The sequence below is a fragment of the Dendrobates tinctorius genome, unplaced genomic scaffold, assembly GCF_039654945.1.
Source record: "Dendrobates tinctorius isolate UK_male_01 unplaced genomic scaffold, ASM3965494v1 ptg000018l, whole genome shotgun sequence".
In the NCBI taxonomy this organism is placed as follows: Eukaryota; Metazoa; Chordata; class Amphibia; order Anura; family Dendrobatidae; genus Dendrobates; species Dendrobates tinctorius.
This window is the reverse complement of record NW_027361686.1, coordinates 13,035,152-13,054,577: the sequence shown is the minus strand read 5'-3', so window position 1 is coordinate 13,054,577 and position 19,426 is coordinate 13,035,152. Positions and strand designations below refer to the sequence as shown.

The 19,426-nt window shown below is 46.3% G+C and overlaps 1 protein-coding gene across 2 annotated transcripts in view; it reads left to right on the top strand.

Moving 5' to 3' along the window:
• The window catches only part of LOC141082547 (NXPE family member 2-like), a 482,607-nt gene that overhangs the window by 370,201 nt on the left and 92,980 nt on the right, over window positions 1-19,426 (top strand). For both annotated transcript variants that reach the window (XM_073566470.1, XM_073566469.1), the window contains exon 5: window positions 3,235-3,450. In XM_073566470.1, coding sequence (XP_073422571.1) covers window positions 3,235-3,450 — 216 coding nt within the window. The remainder of the gene's footprint in view (window positions 1-3,234; window positions 3,451-19,426) is intronic.

Below are 19,426 nucleotides of genomic sequence, written 5' to 3'. Positions count from 1 at the left end.
ACACCTCCCAAAAAGACCCTGCATTGGAGTTTATGTTTTGCTGTCATTTGGTGGTGTAGAGAAGTCTTGCCCAATCCAGCGCTTGTTCATTTTTATGAGTCAGCCTGTCTGCATTTTCAGTTGACAGGCAAATGTTATAATTCCACCAGCGGCACTAAAAACCCACTCTGACAAAACGCTAGCGTCAGGGCATGCCAGGACCTCCAAATCGTAGAGAGCCCTTCATGCCACATGTCCAGCTTGTATACCCAATAATTAAAAGGCACAGAGGAATCACGGAGGACGTTGGTATGGTCAGCAAGGTACTCCATCTTCCCAAACATTCCATTCCTTGTAACATTACCCTGCGCCTCTGGGCCAGGGCGATGGGAGGGTCTGAGAAAACTGTCACAGAACTTTGCCAGTGTTGCCCTGCCACTGCTGGATTGGAGTTGTGTCTCTCTTGCATGTACTCCTTGGTTGTCCAATGCACTGTGACGTCTACCGCCAGCGTTTTCAGATGGGAATTTTTTTAATAATTCTGCAACAATGGCTCTCTGGTACTGCACCATTTTTGTACACCTATCTGCCTATGGAACAAGAGAATGAAAGTTCTCCTTGTAGCATGGGTCTAAAAGTGTCACTACCCAATAATGTCTGTCACCCAAAATTTTTGGAATACGAGGGTCATTGGAAAGGCAGCACAACATAAAGTCAGCCATGCGTGTCAGATTGGTAACAGGCATGCCTTCTGTGTCCTCACCAACAGGACGAGTGAACAAGGTGTCCTCCTCCTCCTCTCTGTCCTCATGCCATCCATGCTGAACAGACGGTATGACCGTTGTGCTTGTAGTACCATCTATACCGCATGAAAGTGACTCCTGTTCTTCCTCCTCCTTCTCTTTCTCATTGTCAACCAATCCACGTTGGGATGACATGAGGCTGGGCTGTGTGTAATGAGAAATAAGAATGAGAAGTTGAATCCAGATCAATTTTGAATGCTTTAATGGCAGGTTATTTACCACCAAATGTACCCCAGAGGATGTAGTAATACTCTATGTATGAGTAATTGAATCCAGTTAATTTTTCAATGCTTTTTTTAGGGTTGTCTACTACCAAAATGTATCCCAGAACACGTAATACTACAATATGTGGTTTAGTAATTGAATCCAGATAAAATTTTCAACTCTTTTTTTTTTAGTTTTATGCTGTATACCACTGAAATGTACCCCAAAGCATGTAATAGTATATAGATGACGAATTCAATCCAGATAAATATTCAACTCCTTTTGGGGGGTTATATAAAACCACAATGTACCCCATAGCACATAATAGTATATGGATGAGTAATGCAATACTGAAAAATTTTTGAACGCTTTTTTGAAAGGTTATTACCATCTATTGTGTCCCAGAGCACATAATACTCTATGGATGAGCAATTGAATCCAGATAATGTTTTGAATACCTTTTGGAGGGTTATATACCACTGAAATTTACCCCAGAGCACTTAATATTTTATGGTTGTGTAATTGAATTCACAAATATTTTTCAGTGCTTTTTTGTAGACTATAAGTTGGGCTTCCATCTTGTGGGTAGCCTGTGTAAGTAGGGTTCCCAGACAGGCAGGCCTGCACTTACTTTCAGTCAACTACCTGCGTTACTTTCTTTACATTTTTCTATCAATAGTACTGTCTGAAAGAGATGCTTGTGAAAACTGAGTGTGGCTGGAAAAAAAATTAAAAATTTGGAGGTGTTGCATGAGGTATCAGGGCTCCCAGATAAAGCAGGCTCCCTTAACCACCAGGTCCTCATTGAAACTTAAATTCAAAGCTGTAAATGCTGGCCCAGACCCTAATACCTCATGCGTGGCCCATGACTGACTGCTTCTCTACTATTATAAAAAGTTTTACTGTGGGTCAATTGATCAGTCAACAACCTGTATTACATTCCTTACATTTTTTCTACCGATAGTACTGTATGAAATTGATGCTTGTGCCATCTCAGTGTGGCTGGGAAAAATGGAGCTGTTGCATGGGGTATCAGGGCTTCCATCAAAGAAGGCTTACATTGCTACCTTAACCATCATATCCTCATTGAATCTTCAATTCAAAGCTGTAAATATTGGCCCAGACCCTAATACCTCATGCATGGCCCTTGGCATACTGCTGCTGTGCCATTTGCAAATTTCTACTGTGGCAAATTTGATGCCACTTCTCATAGTGTCTGCCCCTAATTATAGCTGTTTGGAAATCTTTTTGTCACCTCTTACGGTTTTGTGCTTTTGGCTTCCCATTGAATTTAATGGGGTTCAGATAGATTTGTAGAACTGTTCGGTGAACATGTTTGTCAAACGTCTAAATGCTCAGCTAATCGAACTGTGAAAGGCTCGCTCTTCTCTAGTGGGCAACTGAAGCTGTAATATACTGATTATGCTCTCTCCTATAACATATATAGCAGCAGTCAAATAAAGAACCACAGGCTACAAGTCAAACTTTTGGAGAACTCTATGAAATAATATTTTGGTTATCATCACTATGATAATGTTGTCACGTGGTTACTGCGACAGTGTGGAGCCAGAAGACCACAGCGTCTGATTGCTCATACACCAGCACTGGGAAGAAGCACTTCTTCATTTTAAATGTGTTTAACCCCTGTTCTGTCTGAAGAACTAATCGGCCATTTTGGATATCCCTGTGCTCACAGCTGAACTCGTTTAGCCTCTCCCTTCCCCTTTATAATCTGGGCTCTGTTACAAATCTTTGTCAGAGCTAGTGTTTGCTGCATGACTAATGGAAGATGAGATGTTTAGAGGTGTTTATATGAGGAGAGTTTGAGGAATTATCTGTGACTGTTGTTTGGTTTGTATGTTTGGAAATTCCAGTATCCTTCTCTATTTTGGTTTATTCCCCTACCTCCATGTCCTGGTACATTCCTCTTATACAGTATGTGAGTGAATATTTTGCATGCCTGGAGTTTTCTGTTAACCCTTGTTTAGGTTGCCTTGTTGGCCGGGTTGGTGTACTACGGTGCACAGTAGTGCCCCTCTTCCCTGGGTGGGGAAGAGAACAGAAAGATTGCTATCTCAGGAGATAAGGCAAGGGTGGATGCCCTGGCATTTTCACCTTCAGAAATATCCCGATGAGCAGGGCGAGCTAGGGCACCCCCTTGTGTTAGGGACAGGGAAGGAGCCTCTGGTCCTGGGTCACCCGACAGCTGTGTCATGACAGATAAAAAATTTTATTGTTATTTTCACAGGTATCAGTCTGATTAATGAAACATGCAAAATTGGAACAAAGCTGGAGTATCCCAGCGGATATGTTATGAAGGATATGTGGTACCCAAAGGGATGCAAAATGCTGGCATACAAAACCTTGGATAATCTGAATAAATGCTTCATGAAAAAGTTCATTTACATTTTGGGAGACTCAACATTAAGACAATGGATACTGTATTTTCAGAAGCATGTCAAGAGTAAGTTTTGAATTTAATCAAAATATCATTCCATGTCAGTGTTTGTCATGTATCACCTATGGGATTGTTCCTCTCCCTAAACAGATTTTTATATGCAAGTTATTATAATTTGAGCTTCTTGGCAAAGTTTCCAGCATTGCAAGTATATAGTTTAAAGCAAAAATACTGTTCTTAGCAAGAGTTGCATTTCAACATAATTTAGTACACCAGGTTTCAATACTAACTCATTATTTGATTTACCCTAGGCTCTGTTCACATGTTCCATTATATGTACACCGTATATACTAGAGTATAAGCCGACCCAAGTATAAGCCGAGAAAAAAAAAAAAATGGGAAAACTTATTGACTCGAGTATTAGCCGAGGGTGTTGCTGCACAAGGGTCAATGGTGGTCCAAAAAGATGCTCCATAGATAAATACCCCCCATAAAATGCTGCACAAGTGTTAATGGTGGCCCAAGAACATTCTCCATAGATAAATACCCCCATAAAATGCTGCACAAGGGTTAATGGTGGCCCAAGAAGATGCTCCACAGATAAATACACCCCATAAAATGCTGCACAAGTGTTAATTGTGGCCCAAGAAGATGCTCCATAGATAAATATCCCCATATATTGCTGCTGGCGCTGCTGCAATTAAAGAAAAAAAAATTACATACTCACCTCTCGTTGCTGGGGGTCAGGTGCCGGTGTCGCCGCTGGCTCAGGCCCCCGACACTGGTGATATTTACCGGTTCCCGTTCCATTGCAGGGCGTAGCTCTGTCTCCCGGGTCTCTGCAGTGACATTCAGCAGAGGGCGTGCACTGACTACGTCATCGTGCCCTCTAACCTGAACGTCACAGTCATAGTATGCGGAGGACAGAGCGGCGGTGGAACGGGGACAGGTGAATATTGCACTGCTCCCCGTTCTCCCCCGTCATACTCACCCCCTCCTGGCGCATGGTCTTTGCAGCCCCTGCTTGTTCCATGGTGTCAGCGCTGCAGCTCTTCCAGGTTCCAGCGGTCATGTGGTACCACTCATTAGACTCATGAATATGCGCATACCAAGTGACCGCTGAACGCAGGAAGAGCAGGGGCGCCGAGACCATGGAACAAGCAGGGGGGCTTCAGAGACCGTGCCAGGAGGGGGTGAGTATGATCTCTGACACCCCGGCTCCCCCTACCCCGCTGACCCCTGGTATATGACTCGAGTATAAGCCAAGAGGGGGACTTTTATCCCAAAAAAATGGGCTGAAAATCTTGGCTTATACTCGAGTATTGATTTTTAATAATGGGTTACAAAGAAGGAAAATCGGTGGGCGTGGCTTGAGCGCTGAAGATGGTGGCAGCTTGAGCGCTGGGCTCCTGTACAGTCATCCCAATAAAGCGAACCTCACGGTGCAACAGAAGACCTTTACCCCAGAGTACCTGAAAAAATATCCACATACCCCTGAGGACCATCTACCTCCATTTCCAGAGAATTTGAGGAGCTATTTATAGAGTTACAGACCCCTGAAGTCGGCAGTGGTGAGAGAAAAGAAGCGGCGGGAAAATCCTGCTCACCAGCTGACAGGGAATTACCTCACATGCAGAATTACCTCACACGCAGTGGCGACGAAGCAACAAGATCCAGGAAGCGGCTGTGAGTCGGGTCTGCGGTAAAGAAAGGACGGAGGGACCTGTGGAAGAAAGCAGTGCCCTGGAGACACTGAGCGCGGCAAGACAAAAGGAGAAGCCAGAGACCGGACATGAGGCAGGAAAATGGCGGTGACACCTGCTGAATAAGAAGGGTCAGAGAGGCGGTGAGTGGCAGCAGCAGAGGCATAACTGAGAGACTGACATTAATCCCCTGTAAATAAACGACAGAAGGGGAAACAGCTTGGCTGCTTCAGAGTACACTTCTATTGTTAAACCTAGGGTCAGGCAGTGATTGATAAACCATACAATTAAAACTGGTGACCCTGAGGTACATTAGCAGATACATAGGAACTGATTGGGAGGCAGAAATCAGCCTGATTCAGCGTGAGCCAGAGGTCAGCGATATAACTGGACTGAGATAACAAGTATAACACAGCCATACTGTGTTGAATTCATATATTCTATAAACTCCTCATCGTCCCTGGCATATTTACTTATATGTGCTTAATAGATCAAGCAGTTAAATAGAGAAAGATATTATTTACAACACTGCCATCTGTTGCAGAAGGATAACATTGAAATCCTTCTAATTTCTTCGATCTGAACTGTTATTATAGTACTTACATAATGCCTTTTTACATATAAAGTGACTAACTTACTTATTGTAGGATTGCTTTCTCCTAATATGCGAAATAAGTAATAACCCCCTTCCCGCTGTGGTCAAAACATTTATTCTGATTAAAACCATTGAGTTCCTAGGAATATGTGGGGTTAAATTTACTGTTGGAACTATAAGATTTTTAGGACTGTGACTTGCTAAATTGCTTTCAGAAGGAAGACCCTATAAAATAGCTCATTCTGTGAACCTGCAACAGGAACCCTGTAAATGGAAACTGGGGCCAATAGAGTTAAATCCACAAAAAAGAGAGACTCCTCCACTGCTAGGGCTTCAAAATTCAGGGGTCCCAATAATACAAGTCCAACATCAGATTCTTTAAAATCTATTAACTCCTTCAGGTCCAGATCTCCTATAAAAAAGGAAATATGACCTCTATCTCCCTCAAAAAAAATTTATATATGATATCTTACAGTAAAGTGATACGAAAAGGGCTGGACCAAAGACCTCTGGACCCAAAATCTCAAAATGAGACACAAGGTCCCCCACAAAACGCAAGCTCTATAGATATTAATGTAGGGGGACAGATATCTTTTGAGGAGGAGATGGACAGCTCTAAGTCATATAAAAGGATGGGACCAGAGGAGGCAGCTTTGGGAGGCAGCCCTCGAGCAACGGGTTCAACCTGTGCGTCGCATAGTTGCTCCCCCAACCGTAGTCCTACTAAACCACAACCAAAAAGGGGTGCCCGGAGTCTACTGGCTTAGCAGATCCTTCATTTTTACCAATCAATTTTGATAAGTTTTTGACATCGAACAAGGTAGCTACAGAGGGATTCATAGCTAATTTCTGCAAAACCCTGACCGAGTCTATTAGACTCGGCTTTGAGGCGAACAAAAACTCCCTACAAGACCTATGTAGGAGCTTCACACAAAGGTTTGAAAGCAATGAGGCAAGAATAATAAAAGTGGAAAATAAATCAGAATCCCTGGCAAAAGAAAATTTGGAATTAAAAATGGAGCTCCTATCCTGAGATCAAAAATAACTGACTTAGAAGATAGGAGCAGAAGAAACAGTATTAAGATCAGGGGAATCCCTGAAATTGTCTTGCAGAATGACCTTGCAGATTACGCCAAGTCCCTTTTTAAAAAAACAGCTCCTTCTCTATCTGAGCTACAGCTCACTATAGACAGGATCCACAGGCTGCCGCGTCCACGAGGCAGCGCCGCTGACAAACCGCGAGATACTATCTTGCACTTACATTTTTTCCAAATGAAAGAACTAATCTTGAAATCCATTAGAGAAAAGGGGTCCTTCCCACCTCCATATAACAACCTCAAAATTTACTCAGATTTCTCAAAAGCCACAATGGAGGCAAGAAAGGCTTTTGGAGAAGTAACGTCCAAACTTAGAGATCTGGGAACCCCCTATAGATGGGGATTCCCGACTAAATTGCTGATTTGGCACAAGGGAAAGAATATCCCTCTCTTTACAATAGATGAGGGTTTAGACTTTGTACACTACCTCCAAGAAGAACTAGCCCACAAAGATAAGGGATGAACACTATGCCTTAATCTCTTCGTAGGTATGGTCTACATGCCTTTAGTCTTATTACGTATAGTGTTGGGGTGACTGGGCGGGTTCTTTGCCACAATTCTTGTTTGTTCCCCCCCAAACTAGAGAGCTCTACTCGAGTTGAACAAAGTTTTGTTTGAAATATTACTGAGCAGGCTTAGTTAAGAAAGTCTTTGATATTCTTCTTTGATTGTTCACATCCAGACTGTAATTTATAACTTGTAGGAACGTAGGCAGCAAATATGAAAGTAAAAATTCTATCATACAACGTTAGAGGCTTAAATAGCCCGTACAAACGCTTTGCCACTTGGAAAGAGATAAAACAAACACAGGCTGATATTATTTGCCTCCAGGAGGTCAAGTTAGCCAGGGATGGCCACCCTTACTTCCAACACAAAAACTACCCCCACATGTACAAATCACTTAATGACAAAAAAAGGGCAGGGGTTATCACAATTATAAGCAAAGATATCCCATTCCAACTAATCAGTGAGGAGATTGATCCTCATGGTAGATTCCGCATCCTCATTTGCAGCCTAAATTGTAAAATATGTACAATAGTCAATGTGTATGCTCCAAGTAAGAGACAATTTCCCTTCTTTAATAAGCTTATTAAAAAAATAGAAGCCGCCAAGAGGGGAGAGCTACTAATAGTAGGGGATTTCAATATAGTGCCAAATGGAAATATGGATTTCTCGTCTACGTACGTTGTTTGGCTCCAACTCTAAATAACTGGATCACCCAAAATGAACTTTTCGATGTCTTTAGATGTTTCAATTCAACCTCACGAGAATTTACACATTATTCAGATGTGCATAAAGCATTATCCAGAATTGATCTCTTTTAGCTATTATTTTCTCATGACCTCAATTCAAAAAGCTTGAAATACTAAACAAATCATTCTCTGATCACTCCCCAGTTATGGGGGAATTTATTCTAGGTCCCCTGATAAAAAATACATTTCTTTGGAAAACCAACCTGACATTGCTAAAAATCCCAGAATATAGAGAGATAATTAGGAATACTATTGATAACTACTTCCTTGAAAACTCCTCATCAGATGTTGACCCATTTATACTATGGAAAGCGCACAAAGCGGTCATTAGGGGTTGCTTAATGCAACTTTCAGCTAGGCATAAAAAAAAGAAGGGAAAAAATTTCCAACCTGCAATCCCAAATAAAAATAAAAGAGGATCAACAAAATAAATCTGACTATCCATCTCATGCCATTCACTTAGAACTGATGAAGCTAAGACAGGAACTTAGGGCGGAACTCTTAACAGAGTATGACTCAATTATTCGGGCATCCAAATCTAATGCTTATACGTCCACGAATAAGCCAACTAGATGCATGCTTAACAAACTAAAGCAAGAACGCATACATAGGAGAATAGAGAAAATTAGATCATCCTCAGAAGATCTTAAACACCACCCTTCGGACATTGCAGATGTATTTTCAGAATATTTTAGCAAGCTTTATAATCTAAAGTCTGACTCTGCAATGCCTAGCCCAGATCAAGCTGCCATAGACTCTTTCTTCTCTGATCTAAAGCTTCCACAGATAACTCCCTCAGATTTAGGGCAATTAAATTCACTTTTCAGTGTGAAAGAAATAGCAGGCACTATAACCAAACTTAAATCACTGAAGTCTCCCGGCCCAGATGGGTTTATAAACGAATATTTTAAAATATTCTCAGATATTATTTCACCTCATTTGAAAACCCTTTTTGACCATGCCTCGAATTTAGGAGCATTCCCTGCAGACATGTTGGAAGCATCTATAATAATGATGCCAAAAGAAACTGGAGACATGGAAAAAGTCCAAAATTTCAGACCCATATCGCTAATAAATGGTGATATTAAGTTATATGCCAAAGTCCTTGCAGAGCGTATAAAAAATATCATGCCTTACCTGGTTAGAAAAGACCAAATTGGCTTCATTTCGGGCAGGCAGGCCTCCGATGGGACGCGAAGAATTATAAATTTGCTTAATCTGATAAAGACATCAAACATCCCCTCTATGCTCGTAAGTCTAGATGCAGAAAAAGCATTCGATAGATTGAATTGGCAGTATCTAAAAACTTCTTTATTTAATTTTGGCTTTGATAATAAATCTATTGTAAGGTACACCTGGGGTGGACCCGCTAGACCGTGGCAACGAACCTCCCGGGGGCGAGCTGACCAGGTGGACCACCCCCTATACAGGGAGCGTTTGGGGCAAGCCCGCGGGTAACTATTACCACGGCAGCTGGTACCCTGGAGAGTAACGACAGACAGACTACTAGAGCCGGGTTGGGGGTACAGGACTGACGGTACCGGCTTGGAGACACAGGACAGGCGGCACGGCTGGGAGACACAGGACAGGCGGGCACGGCTGGGAGACACAGGACAGGCGGGCACGGCTGGGAGACACAGGACAGGCGGGCACGGCTGGGAGACACAGGACAGGCGGGCACGGCTGGGAGGCACAGGACAGGCGGGCACGGCTGGGAGACACAGGACCTAGGAAAGAGGAAAAAGGAGAGGTGAACGAGCCACGGATGGACAGGACGCGATAGCGAGCATAGAGGGCGGCCAAAATCACTAGGGAAAAGCAGTGATACTCAGGCACCGCTGGCAGGAAGAGGCGGCCAGATATAGGGGCTAGTAGGAGGACTTCCGGGTCGTGACCTAAGGAGGAGCAGGCGCGCGTCCTCAGGAGGAGGAGGAGGAGCGCGCGTGCCCAGGCACAGTATGTGCGCGCGCCCGCCGAGCAGGAGGGGCGGGAGCGCGCACCCGGCGCGGTCCGGAAGACCGGACGAAGGGGACCGCCGGACAGAGAAGAGGAGCCGGGGAGGACCGAGGACGGCGGCGCAGAGGGAAGCAGGATGCCGGAGGAAGGGTAAGCTGCGGCCGGGAGGAGGCAGAGAGAGGAGCGCGCGGCAGCCGCCGCGTGACAGTACCCCCCTCCTTACGCGCCCCCCTCCGCAGTCCGGAAAAGAATTTGGCCAAGATTCGAGGGGCCTGGATGTTCTCTTGGGGCTCCCAGGACCTCTCCTCGGGACCAAAGCCCTTCCAATCAACCAAGAAAAAGGTTCTCCCCTTTTGCTTTCTCATGGCCAAAATATCTTTAACCTCAAATACATCGTCTGCGGAGACAGGCGGAGGTGAGTGAGGGGCTTTAGAAAGGAAACGATTGAAGACGACTGGTTTTAGCAAGGACACATGAAAGGCATTAGGGATACGGAGAGAGGCAGGAAGCCGTAGTTTATAGGAGACATCGTTAATACGGGACAAGATCTCAAAAGGTCCAATATAACGGGGACCCAGTTTATGGGAAGGGACCTTGAGGCGAATAAACTTGGAGGCCAGCCAAACTTTATCACCAGGGTGATATGGTGGAGCATCCAGGCGTCTTTTGTCGGCGTGTCTCTTAACTCTGTTACGTACCAACTCGAGAGCGGCCTTGGTCTCCTGCCAGATCCTGGAGAATTCCCCGGTCAGAAGGTCAGCCGCCGGTACACCCGAGACAGGAGGAACCGGTAGAGGTACACCAGGATGTTGCCCATAGACGATAAAGAAAGGGGACTTGCCTGAAGACTCACTGGCGTGGTTATTATAGGCGAACTCAGCCCACGGGAGAAGTTCAGCCCAGTCGTTCTGGTGGACATTGGAAAAATGCCGGAGGTAGTTCACCAAGCACTGATTTGTCCGTTCAGCCTGACCGTTGGACTGGGGGTGGTAAGATGAGGAGAAGTCGAGAGTGACATCCATTGATCTGCATAGGGCTCTCCAGAAGCGAGAGGTAAATTGGACTCCTCTGTCAGAAACAATATGTTGGGGCAGTCCATGAAGACGGAAGATGTGCTGAACAAAGATCTTCGCCAAGGCTGGAGCTGATGGTAAGCCGGAAAGGGGAACGAAGTGTGCCATCTTAGAAAACCTATCAACCACCACTAGGACAACTGTACAGTTGGCAGAGTGGGGTAGGTCCGTAATAAAGTCCATGGCAATGTGTTGCCAGGGGGATGAGGGTATAGGAAGCGGGTGTAGAAGCCCAGAAGGTAACTGCCTAGGCACCTTGATCTTGGCACAGGAGAGACAGGAGGCGACGAAATCCCGGACATCCTGGGGAAGAGTCGGCCACCAGTAGTAGCGGGCTACCAGGTGAAGTGTCTTCTTAATCCCGAGATGGCCAGCCAGCTTGGAAGCATGTCCCCAGTAAAGGATTCGTCCTCGGTCCTTCTCCGGCACAAAAGTCTTGCCAGGTGGAGGTGAGAGAAGAGAAAGTGGTGCCACCGTGATGAGCCGGGATGGATCCAAGATATGCGTGGGTTCTTCTTCGACATCTGAGGGAAGGAAGGATCTGGACAAGGCGTCAGCTTTGAGGTTCTTGTTGCCTGGGCGAAAATGTAGATCAAAATCGAATCGAGCGAAGAACAGAGACCACCTGGCCTGGCGTGGGTTGAGTCTCTGCGCAGACCGAAGATAAGCTAGATTCTTATGATCTGTGAAGATTGTGAAGGGATGTGCGGCGCCCTCCAATAAGTATCTCCACTCTTCTAGAGCTAACTTGATGGCCAGCAGTTCTCGGTCCCCTATGGAATAATTCCGCTCTGGGGTGGAAAAGGACTTGGAAAAGAAGCCGCACGTGACGAGTTTACCGGAAGAAGATTTTTGAGACAAAACCGCTCCGGCTCCAGTTGCTGATGCATCCACTTCGAGGACGAACGGTTTGTTGGCCTCAGGACGATGGAGTACGGAAGCCGTGGTAAAAGCTCGTTTTAGAGATAGGAAGGCCTCCTCTGCTTCAGGTGTCCAGACGTGCGGGTTGGCTCCTTTACGAATCAAAGATGAGATAGAGCCGGCCAATGAGGAAAAATGAGGGATGAACTGCCGATAATAATTTGCGAAGCCGAGAAATCGCTGAACGGCTTTCACCCCTTGGGGACGTGGCCAGTTGAGCACGGCAGACACCTTCGCCGGATCCATACGCAGGCCGAAGTCGGAGATGATATATCCCAAAAATGGAAGGGAGGACTGTTCAAAGACGCACTTCTCCAATTTGGCGTACAGACGATTCTCCCTCAATCGGAACAACACTCGGCGGACATCTCTTCTGTGGGTGGACAGATCGGGAGAGAAGATCAGGATATCGTCAAGGTATACAACCACACTGGAGTACAGAAGGTCTCGGAAGATGTCGTTCACGAATTCTTGAAAAACTGCGGGAGCGTTGCACAACCCGAAGGGCATGACGAGGTACTCGTAGTGTCCATCCCTGGTGTTGAAGGCGGTCTTCCATTCATCTCCGGAGCGAATACGGACGAGATTATAGGCTCCTCGGAGATCCAATTTAGAGAAGATTCGCGCACCTCGCAGCCGGTCGAACAGCTCAGGGATGAGAGGCAGAGGATATCTGTTCTTGATGGTAATCTGGTTAAGACCTCGATAGTCAATACAGGGGCGGAGAGACCCGTCCTTTTTCTTAACAAAAAAGAAGCCAGCCCCAGCGGGAGAAGAAGACTTTCGGATGAAGCCTTTGGCCAAATTCTCTTGTACATATTCAGACATGGCCTGGGACTCGAGTGGACTCAAGGGATAGATTCGCCCCCGGGGCGGAGTCGAGCCGGGAACAAGCTCGATGGGGCAATCATATTGCCGATGCGGTGGAAGAGCCTCTGCCTCTTTCTTATCAAAGACATCTGAAAAAGCCCAATAGACCGAGGGCAAATCCGCAGGACCCGAGACAGGAGACGAGCATTTGAGGGGTTGTACTGGACGAAGACATCTAGTCTGGCAAACGCAGCCCCAGCGAAGGATGTCTCCGGTCCGCCAATCTAGGACAGGTTCATGCATCCTCAACCACGGAAGGCCCAGGAGCAAGGTGTGGGATAGAGATGGCAGCACGAAGAAGGTTATTCTCTCACGGTGCAGGACCCCGATCTGTAATTCCAGCTCTTCAGTGACCAACGTTACGGTCTCGCGCAAGGGAATCCCGTCGACTGAGGCTAACTGCCGGGGAACCTCCAAGGACCTAACAGGTATCCCCAATCTCTTCACCGCCTCGAGTTGGATGAAATTACCAGCAGCCCCTGAGTCAATATAGGCTAGCTCCGAGAAACGTTTGGATCCCTGGATAAACAAAACAGGAAGGGTCAAAGGTAGAGAGGTGTCGCAGGCACCTAGGGAGGCCTCTCTTACCTGTCCTAGGCGGAGGAGTTTCCCGGCCTCACAGGGCAGGAACGTAGAAGGTGGGAGGCACTGCCACAATAGAGACAGAGACCATGAGTGAGTCTCTCCTGGCGGCGTAGCTCTGCGGGCCTGAGTCGGTCAACCTGCATGGGTTCAGGGGCTGACGCCGAGGTGGAAGGCCGGGCGCGGGGAGGACTGCGCATCGGGGGAGAGAACCGAGTGGGTCTTCTCTCCCTGACGGCCTCGCGGGAACGCTCGCGGAAACGCAAGTCAATTCGCGTTGCCAGCGAGATGAGATCTTCCAAAGAAGTAGGTGTATCCCTGCCTGCCAACTCATCCTTGATTCGGGGCGACAAGCCACGCCAAAAAGCCCCTACTAAAGCCTCATTGTTCCATCCTAGTTCAGAAGACAACGTACGGAACTGGATGGCGTACTGTCCCACAGAGAGAGCACCCTGGCGAAGGCAGAATAAGGACTCGGTAGCGGAGACCAGACGCCCGGGCTCATCAAAGACCTTGCGGAATGTCTCCAAGAAGGTTGCGAGCTGGGAGACTATCGGGTCATCTCGCTCCCACAAAGGATTCACCCAAGCCAATGCCTCACCCTCTAAGTGGGAAATCATAAAGGCCACCTTGGCCCGGTCGGAGGGATACTGCAGGGGTGCCAGCTCGAAGTGCAACTGACACTGGTTAATGAACCCCCGACAGAGCTTGGGATCCCCACTATAGCGTGGGGGTTTAGCCAAGCGGGGCGAGGACTGGGAAGCTGCCGCAGGCACAGGGACAGCGGCCGCCGTCTGTAGAGCTAGAAGGCGGTTATCTACAGAAGCTATGTAGTTTAAAATATGGGCCTGGGTGTCGCGCTGCTGAGCAAGCTCCTGCTGTAAGCCGGAGATCTGGGAGGCAATCCCCGGATCGGAGGTTTGCAGAGATGAAAGTCTGGACTCCATCGACTTGAGGAACGACATGATCCTCGCCTGATTCTCACGAAGGAACAAAAGTTCCTTTTGGGTCGGGGTCGAGGTACCAGCGGAATCCATGGCCTGAGTATTCTGTAAGGTACACCTGGGGTGGACCCGCTAGACCGTGGCAACGAACCTCCCGGGGGCGAGCTGACCAGGTGGACCACCCCCTATACAGGGAGCGTTTGGGGCAAGCCCGCGGGTAACTATTACCACGGCAGCTGGTACCCTGGAGAGTAACGACAGACAGACTACTAGAGCCGGGTTGGGGGTACAGGACTGACGGTACCGGCTTGGAGACACAGGACAGGCGGCACGGCTGGGAGACACAGGACAGGCGGGCACGGCTGGGAGACACAGGACAGGCGGGCACGGCTGGGAGACACAGGACAGGCGGGCACGGCTGGGAGACACAGGACAGGCGGGCACGGCTGGGAGACACAGGACCTAGGAAAGAGGAAAAAGGAGAGGTGAACGAGCCACGGATGGACAGGACGCGATAGCGAGCATAGAGGGCGGCCAAAATCACTAGGGAAAAGCAGTGATACTCAGGCACCGCTGGCAGGAAGAGGCGGCCAGATATAGGGGCTAGTAGGAGGACTTCCGGGTCGTGACCTAAGGAGGAGCAGGCGCGCGTCCTCAGGAGGAGGAGGAGGAGCGCGCGTGCCCAGGCACAGTATGTGCGCGCGCCCGCCGAGCAGGAGGGGCGGGAGCGCGCACCCGGCGCGGTCCGGAAGACCGGACGAAGGGGACCGCCGGACAGAGAAGAGGAGCCGGGGAGGACCGAGGACGGCGGCGCAGAGGGAAGCAGGATGCCGGAGGAAGGGTAAGCTGCGGCCGGGAGGAGGCAGAGAGAGGAGCGCGCGGCAGCCGCCGCGTGACATCTATCTCCTCAATCTTTTCCCTGTATTCGCAACCGAATGCATGAATTTATATTAACCCCTTCACCCCCAAGGGTGGTTTGCACGTTCATGACCGGGACAATTTTTACAATTCTGACCACTGTCCCTTTATGAGGTCATAACTCTGGAACGCTTCCATGGATCCCGGTGATTCTGACATTGTTTTCTCGTGACATATTGTACTTCATGATAGTGGTAAAATTTCATTCAAATAACTTGCGTTTATTTGTGAAAAAAATGGAAATTTGGCGAAAATATTGAAAATTTCGCAATTTTCCAACTTTGAATTTTTATGCCCTTAAATCACAGAGATACGGTACACAAAAAACTTGATAAGTAACATTTCCCACATGTTTACTTTACACCACCACGATTTTGGAACCAACATTTTTTTTTGTTTGGAAGTTATAAGGGTTAAAAATTGACCAGCGATTTCTCATTTTTGCAACACCATTTTATTTTTGCGGACCACATCACATTTGAAGCCACTTTGAGGGGTCTATATGATAGAAAATACCCAAAAGTGACACCATTCTAAAAACTGCACCCCTCAAGGTGCTCAAAACCACATTCAAGAAGTTTATTAACCCTTTAGGTGCGTCACAGGAATTTTTTTGAATATTTTTAAAAAAATGAACATCTAACTTTTTTTCACAAAAAAAATACTTCAGGTTCAATTTTTTTATTTTACCAAGGGTAACAGGAGAAATTGGACAGCAAAAGTTATTGTGCAATTTGTCCTGAGTACGCTGATACCTGATATATGGGGGGAACGACTGTTTCGGCGCATGGCAGAGCTCAGAATGGAAGGAGCGCCGTTTGACTTTTTCAATGCAAAATTGGCTGGAATTCAGATCGAACACCATGTCACGTTTGGAGAGGCCCTGATGTACCTAAACAGTGGAAACCCCCTAAAAGTGACCCCATTTTGGAAACTAGACCCCCCAAGGAACTTATCTAGATATGTGGTGAGAACTTTGAACCCACAAGGGCTTCACAGAAGTTTATAACGTACAGCGGTACAATTAAAAAATCACATTTTTTCAACAAAAATGATCTGTTCACCCCAATTTTTATTTTCCCAAGGGTAACAGGACCCTAAAGGTTATTGTGCAATTTGTCCTGAGTACGCTGATACCCCACATGTGGGGGTAAACCACTATTTGGGCACATGGCAGAGCTCGGAAGGGAAGCAGCGCCATTTGACGTTTTTGGCTGGAATTGAGATCGGACACCATGTCGAGATTGGAAAACCCCTGATGTACCAAAACAGTGGAAACCCCCCACAAATGACACCATTTTGGAAACTAGACCCCCTAAGGAACTTATCTAGATATGTGGTGAGAACTTTGAACCCACAAGGGCTTCACAGAAGTTTATAACGTACAGCGGTACAATTAAAAAATCACATTTTTTCCACAAAAATTATCTTTTCACCCCCAATTTTTATTTTCCCAAGGGTAACAGGACCCTAAAAGTTATTGTGCAATTTGTCCTGAGTACGCTGATACCACACATATGGGGTAAACCACTATTTGGGCGCATGGCAGAGCTCGGAAGGGAAGCAGCGCCATTTGACGTTTTTGGCTGGAATTGAGATCGGACACCATGTCGCGATTGGAAAACCCCTGATGTACCAAAACAGTGGAAACCCCCCACAAATGACACCATTTGGGAAACTAGACCCCCTAAGGAACTTATCTAGATGTGTGGTGAGCACTTTGAACCCCCCAGTGCTTCACAGAAGTTTATAACGCCCGGGCGTGAAAATAAAAATTCGCATTTTTTCCACAAACATGATTTTTTAGTCACCATTTTTTTATTTTCCCAAGGGTACCAGGAGAAATTGGACCCCAAAAGTTGTTGTCCAATTTGTCCTGAGTATGCTGATACCCCATATGTGGGAGAAAACTACTGTATGGGCACACGTCGGGGCTCGGAAGGGAAGTAGTGACGTTTTGGAATGCAGACTTTGATGGAATGGTCTGCGGGTGTCATGTTGCCTTTGGAGACCCCCTAATGTACCTAAACAGTGGAAACCCCCACAAATGACCCCATTTTGGAAACTAGACCCCCTATGGAACTTATCTAGATGTGAGGTGAGCACTTTGAACCCCCAAGGGCTTCACAGAAGTTTATAATGCCAGGGCATGAAAATAAAAAAATCGTATTTTTTCTACAAACATGATCAATTAGTCCCCAATTTTTTTATTTTCCCAAGGGTAACAGGAGAAATTGAACACCAAAAGTTGTTGTCCAATTTGTCCTGAGTACGCTGACGCCCCATATGTGGGAGAAAACTACTGTATGGACACACGTCGGGGCTCGGAAGGGAAGTAGTGACGTTTTGGAATACAGACTTTGAGGGAATGGTCTGCGGGTGTCATGTTGCCTTTGGAGAGCCCCTAATGTACCTAAACAGTAGAAACCCCCCACAAATGACCCCATTTTGGAAACTAGACCCCCTAAGGAACTTATCTAGATGTGTGGTGAGCACTTTGAACCCCCAAGGGCTTCACAGAAGTTTATAATGCCCGGGCATGAGAATAAAAAAAATCGTATTTTTTCCACAAACATGATCAATAAGTCCCCAATTTTTTCATTTTCCCAAGGGTAACAGGAGAAATTGGACCCCAAAAGTTGTTGTCCAATTTGTCCTGAGTACACGGATACCCCATATGTGGGAGAAAACTATTGTGTGGGCACACGTCGGGGCTCGGAAGGGAAGTAGTGACGTTTTGGAATGCAGACTTTGACAGAATGGTCTGCGGGTGTCATGTGCGTTTGGAGAGCCCCTGATGTACCTAAACTATTGAAACTCCCCACAAATGACCCCATTTTGGACACTAGACCCCCCACCGAACTTATCTAGTTGTGTGGTGAGCACTTTGAACCCCCAAGGGCTTCACAGAAGTTTATAACGCTCGGACGTGAAAAAAAAAAAATAATTTTTTTCCACAAAAATGATATTTTTGACCCCAATTTTTTATTTTCCTAAGGGTAACAGGAGAAATTGGACCCCAAAAGTTGTTTTGCAATTTGTCCTGAGTAGGCTGAAACCCTACATGTGGGGGTAAAACACTGTTTGGGCGCATGGCAGAGCTTGGAAGGGAAGGAGCACCATTTGACTTTTTCAACTCAGAATTGGCTGGAATTGAGATCAGACACCATGTTGCATTTGGAGAGCCCCTGATGTGCCCAAACAGTGGAAACCCCCCAATTCTAACTCCAACTCTAATGACAACATACCCCTAATCCTAATCTCAGCCCTAACCCTAGCCCTAACCCTAGCCCTAACCCTAGCCCTAGCCCTAACCCTAGCCCTAGCCCTAACCCTAACCCTGGACCTAACCCTAGCCCTAATGGGAAAAATGGAAATAAATACATTTTCTTTTAAGTTTATTATTTTTCCCTAACTAAGGGGGTGATAACGGGGGGTTTGATTTACTATTTATGGTGGTTTTTATGTTTGGCAGCTGTCGCACGCTAAAAGACACTTTTTATTGTAAAATTAGTTTTTGCATCACCACATATTGAGAGCTATAATTTTTCCATATTTTGACCCACCAAGTCATGTGAGGTCTTATATTTTGTGGGACGAGTTGACGTTTTTATTGGTACCATTTTCGGGCACGTGACATTTTTTGATCGCTTTTTATTCCGATCTTTGGGACGCAGAATGAACAAAAACCAGCGTTTCATGAATTTCTTTTGGGGGGTGCGTTTACACCGTTCTGCGTGCGGTAAAATTGATAAGGCGGTTTTATTCTTCGGGTCAGTACGGTTACAGTGATACCTCATTTTGGTCTTTTTTTTATGTTTTGGTGGTTTTATGCAATGAAAACTATTTTATATAAAAAATAATTATTTTTGCATCGCTTTATTCTGTGAGCTATAACTTTTTTATTTTTTCGCTGATGATGCTGTATGGCAGCTCGTTTTTGGCGGGACAAGATGACGTTTTCAGTGCTACCATGGATATTTATATGCGTCTTTTTGATCGCGCGTTATTACACTTTTTGTTTGGCGGTATGATAATAAATCATTATTTTTTGCTTCGTTTTTTATTTTTATTTTTTAAGGGGTTCGCTAAAGGGGTTAACTAATGTGACAGTTTTATAGGGCAGGTCG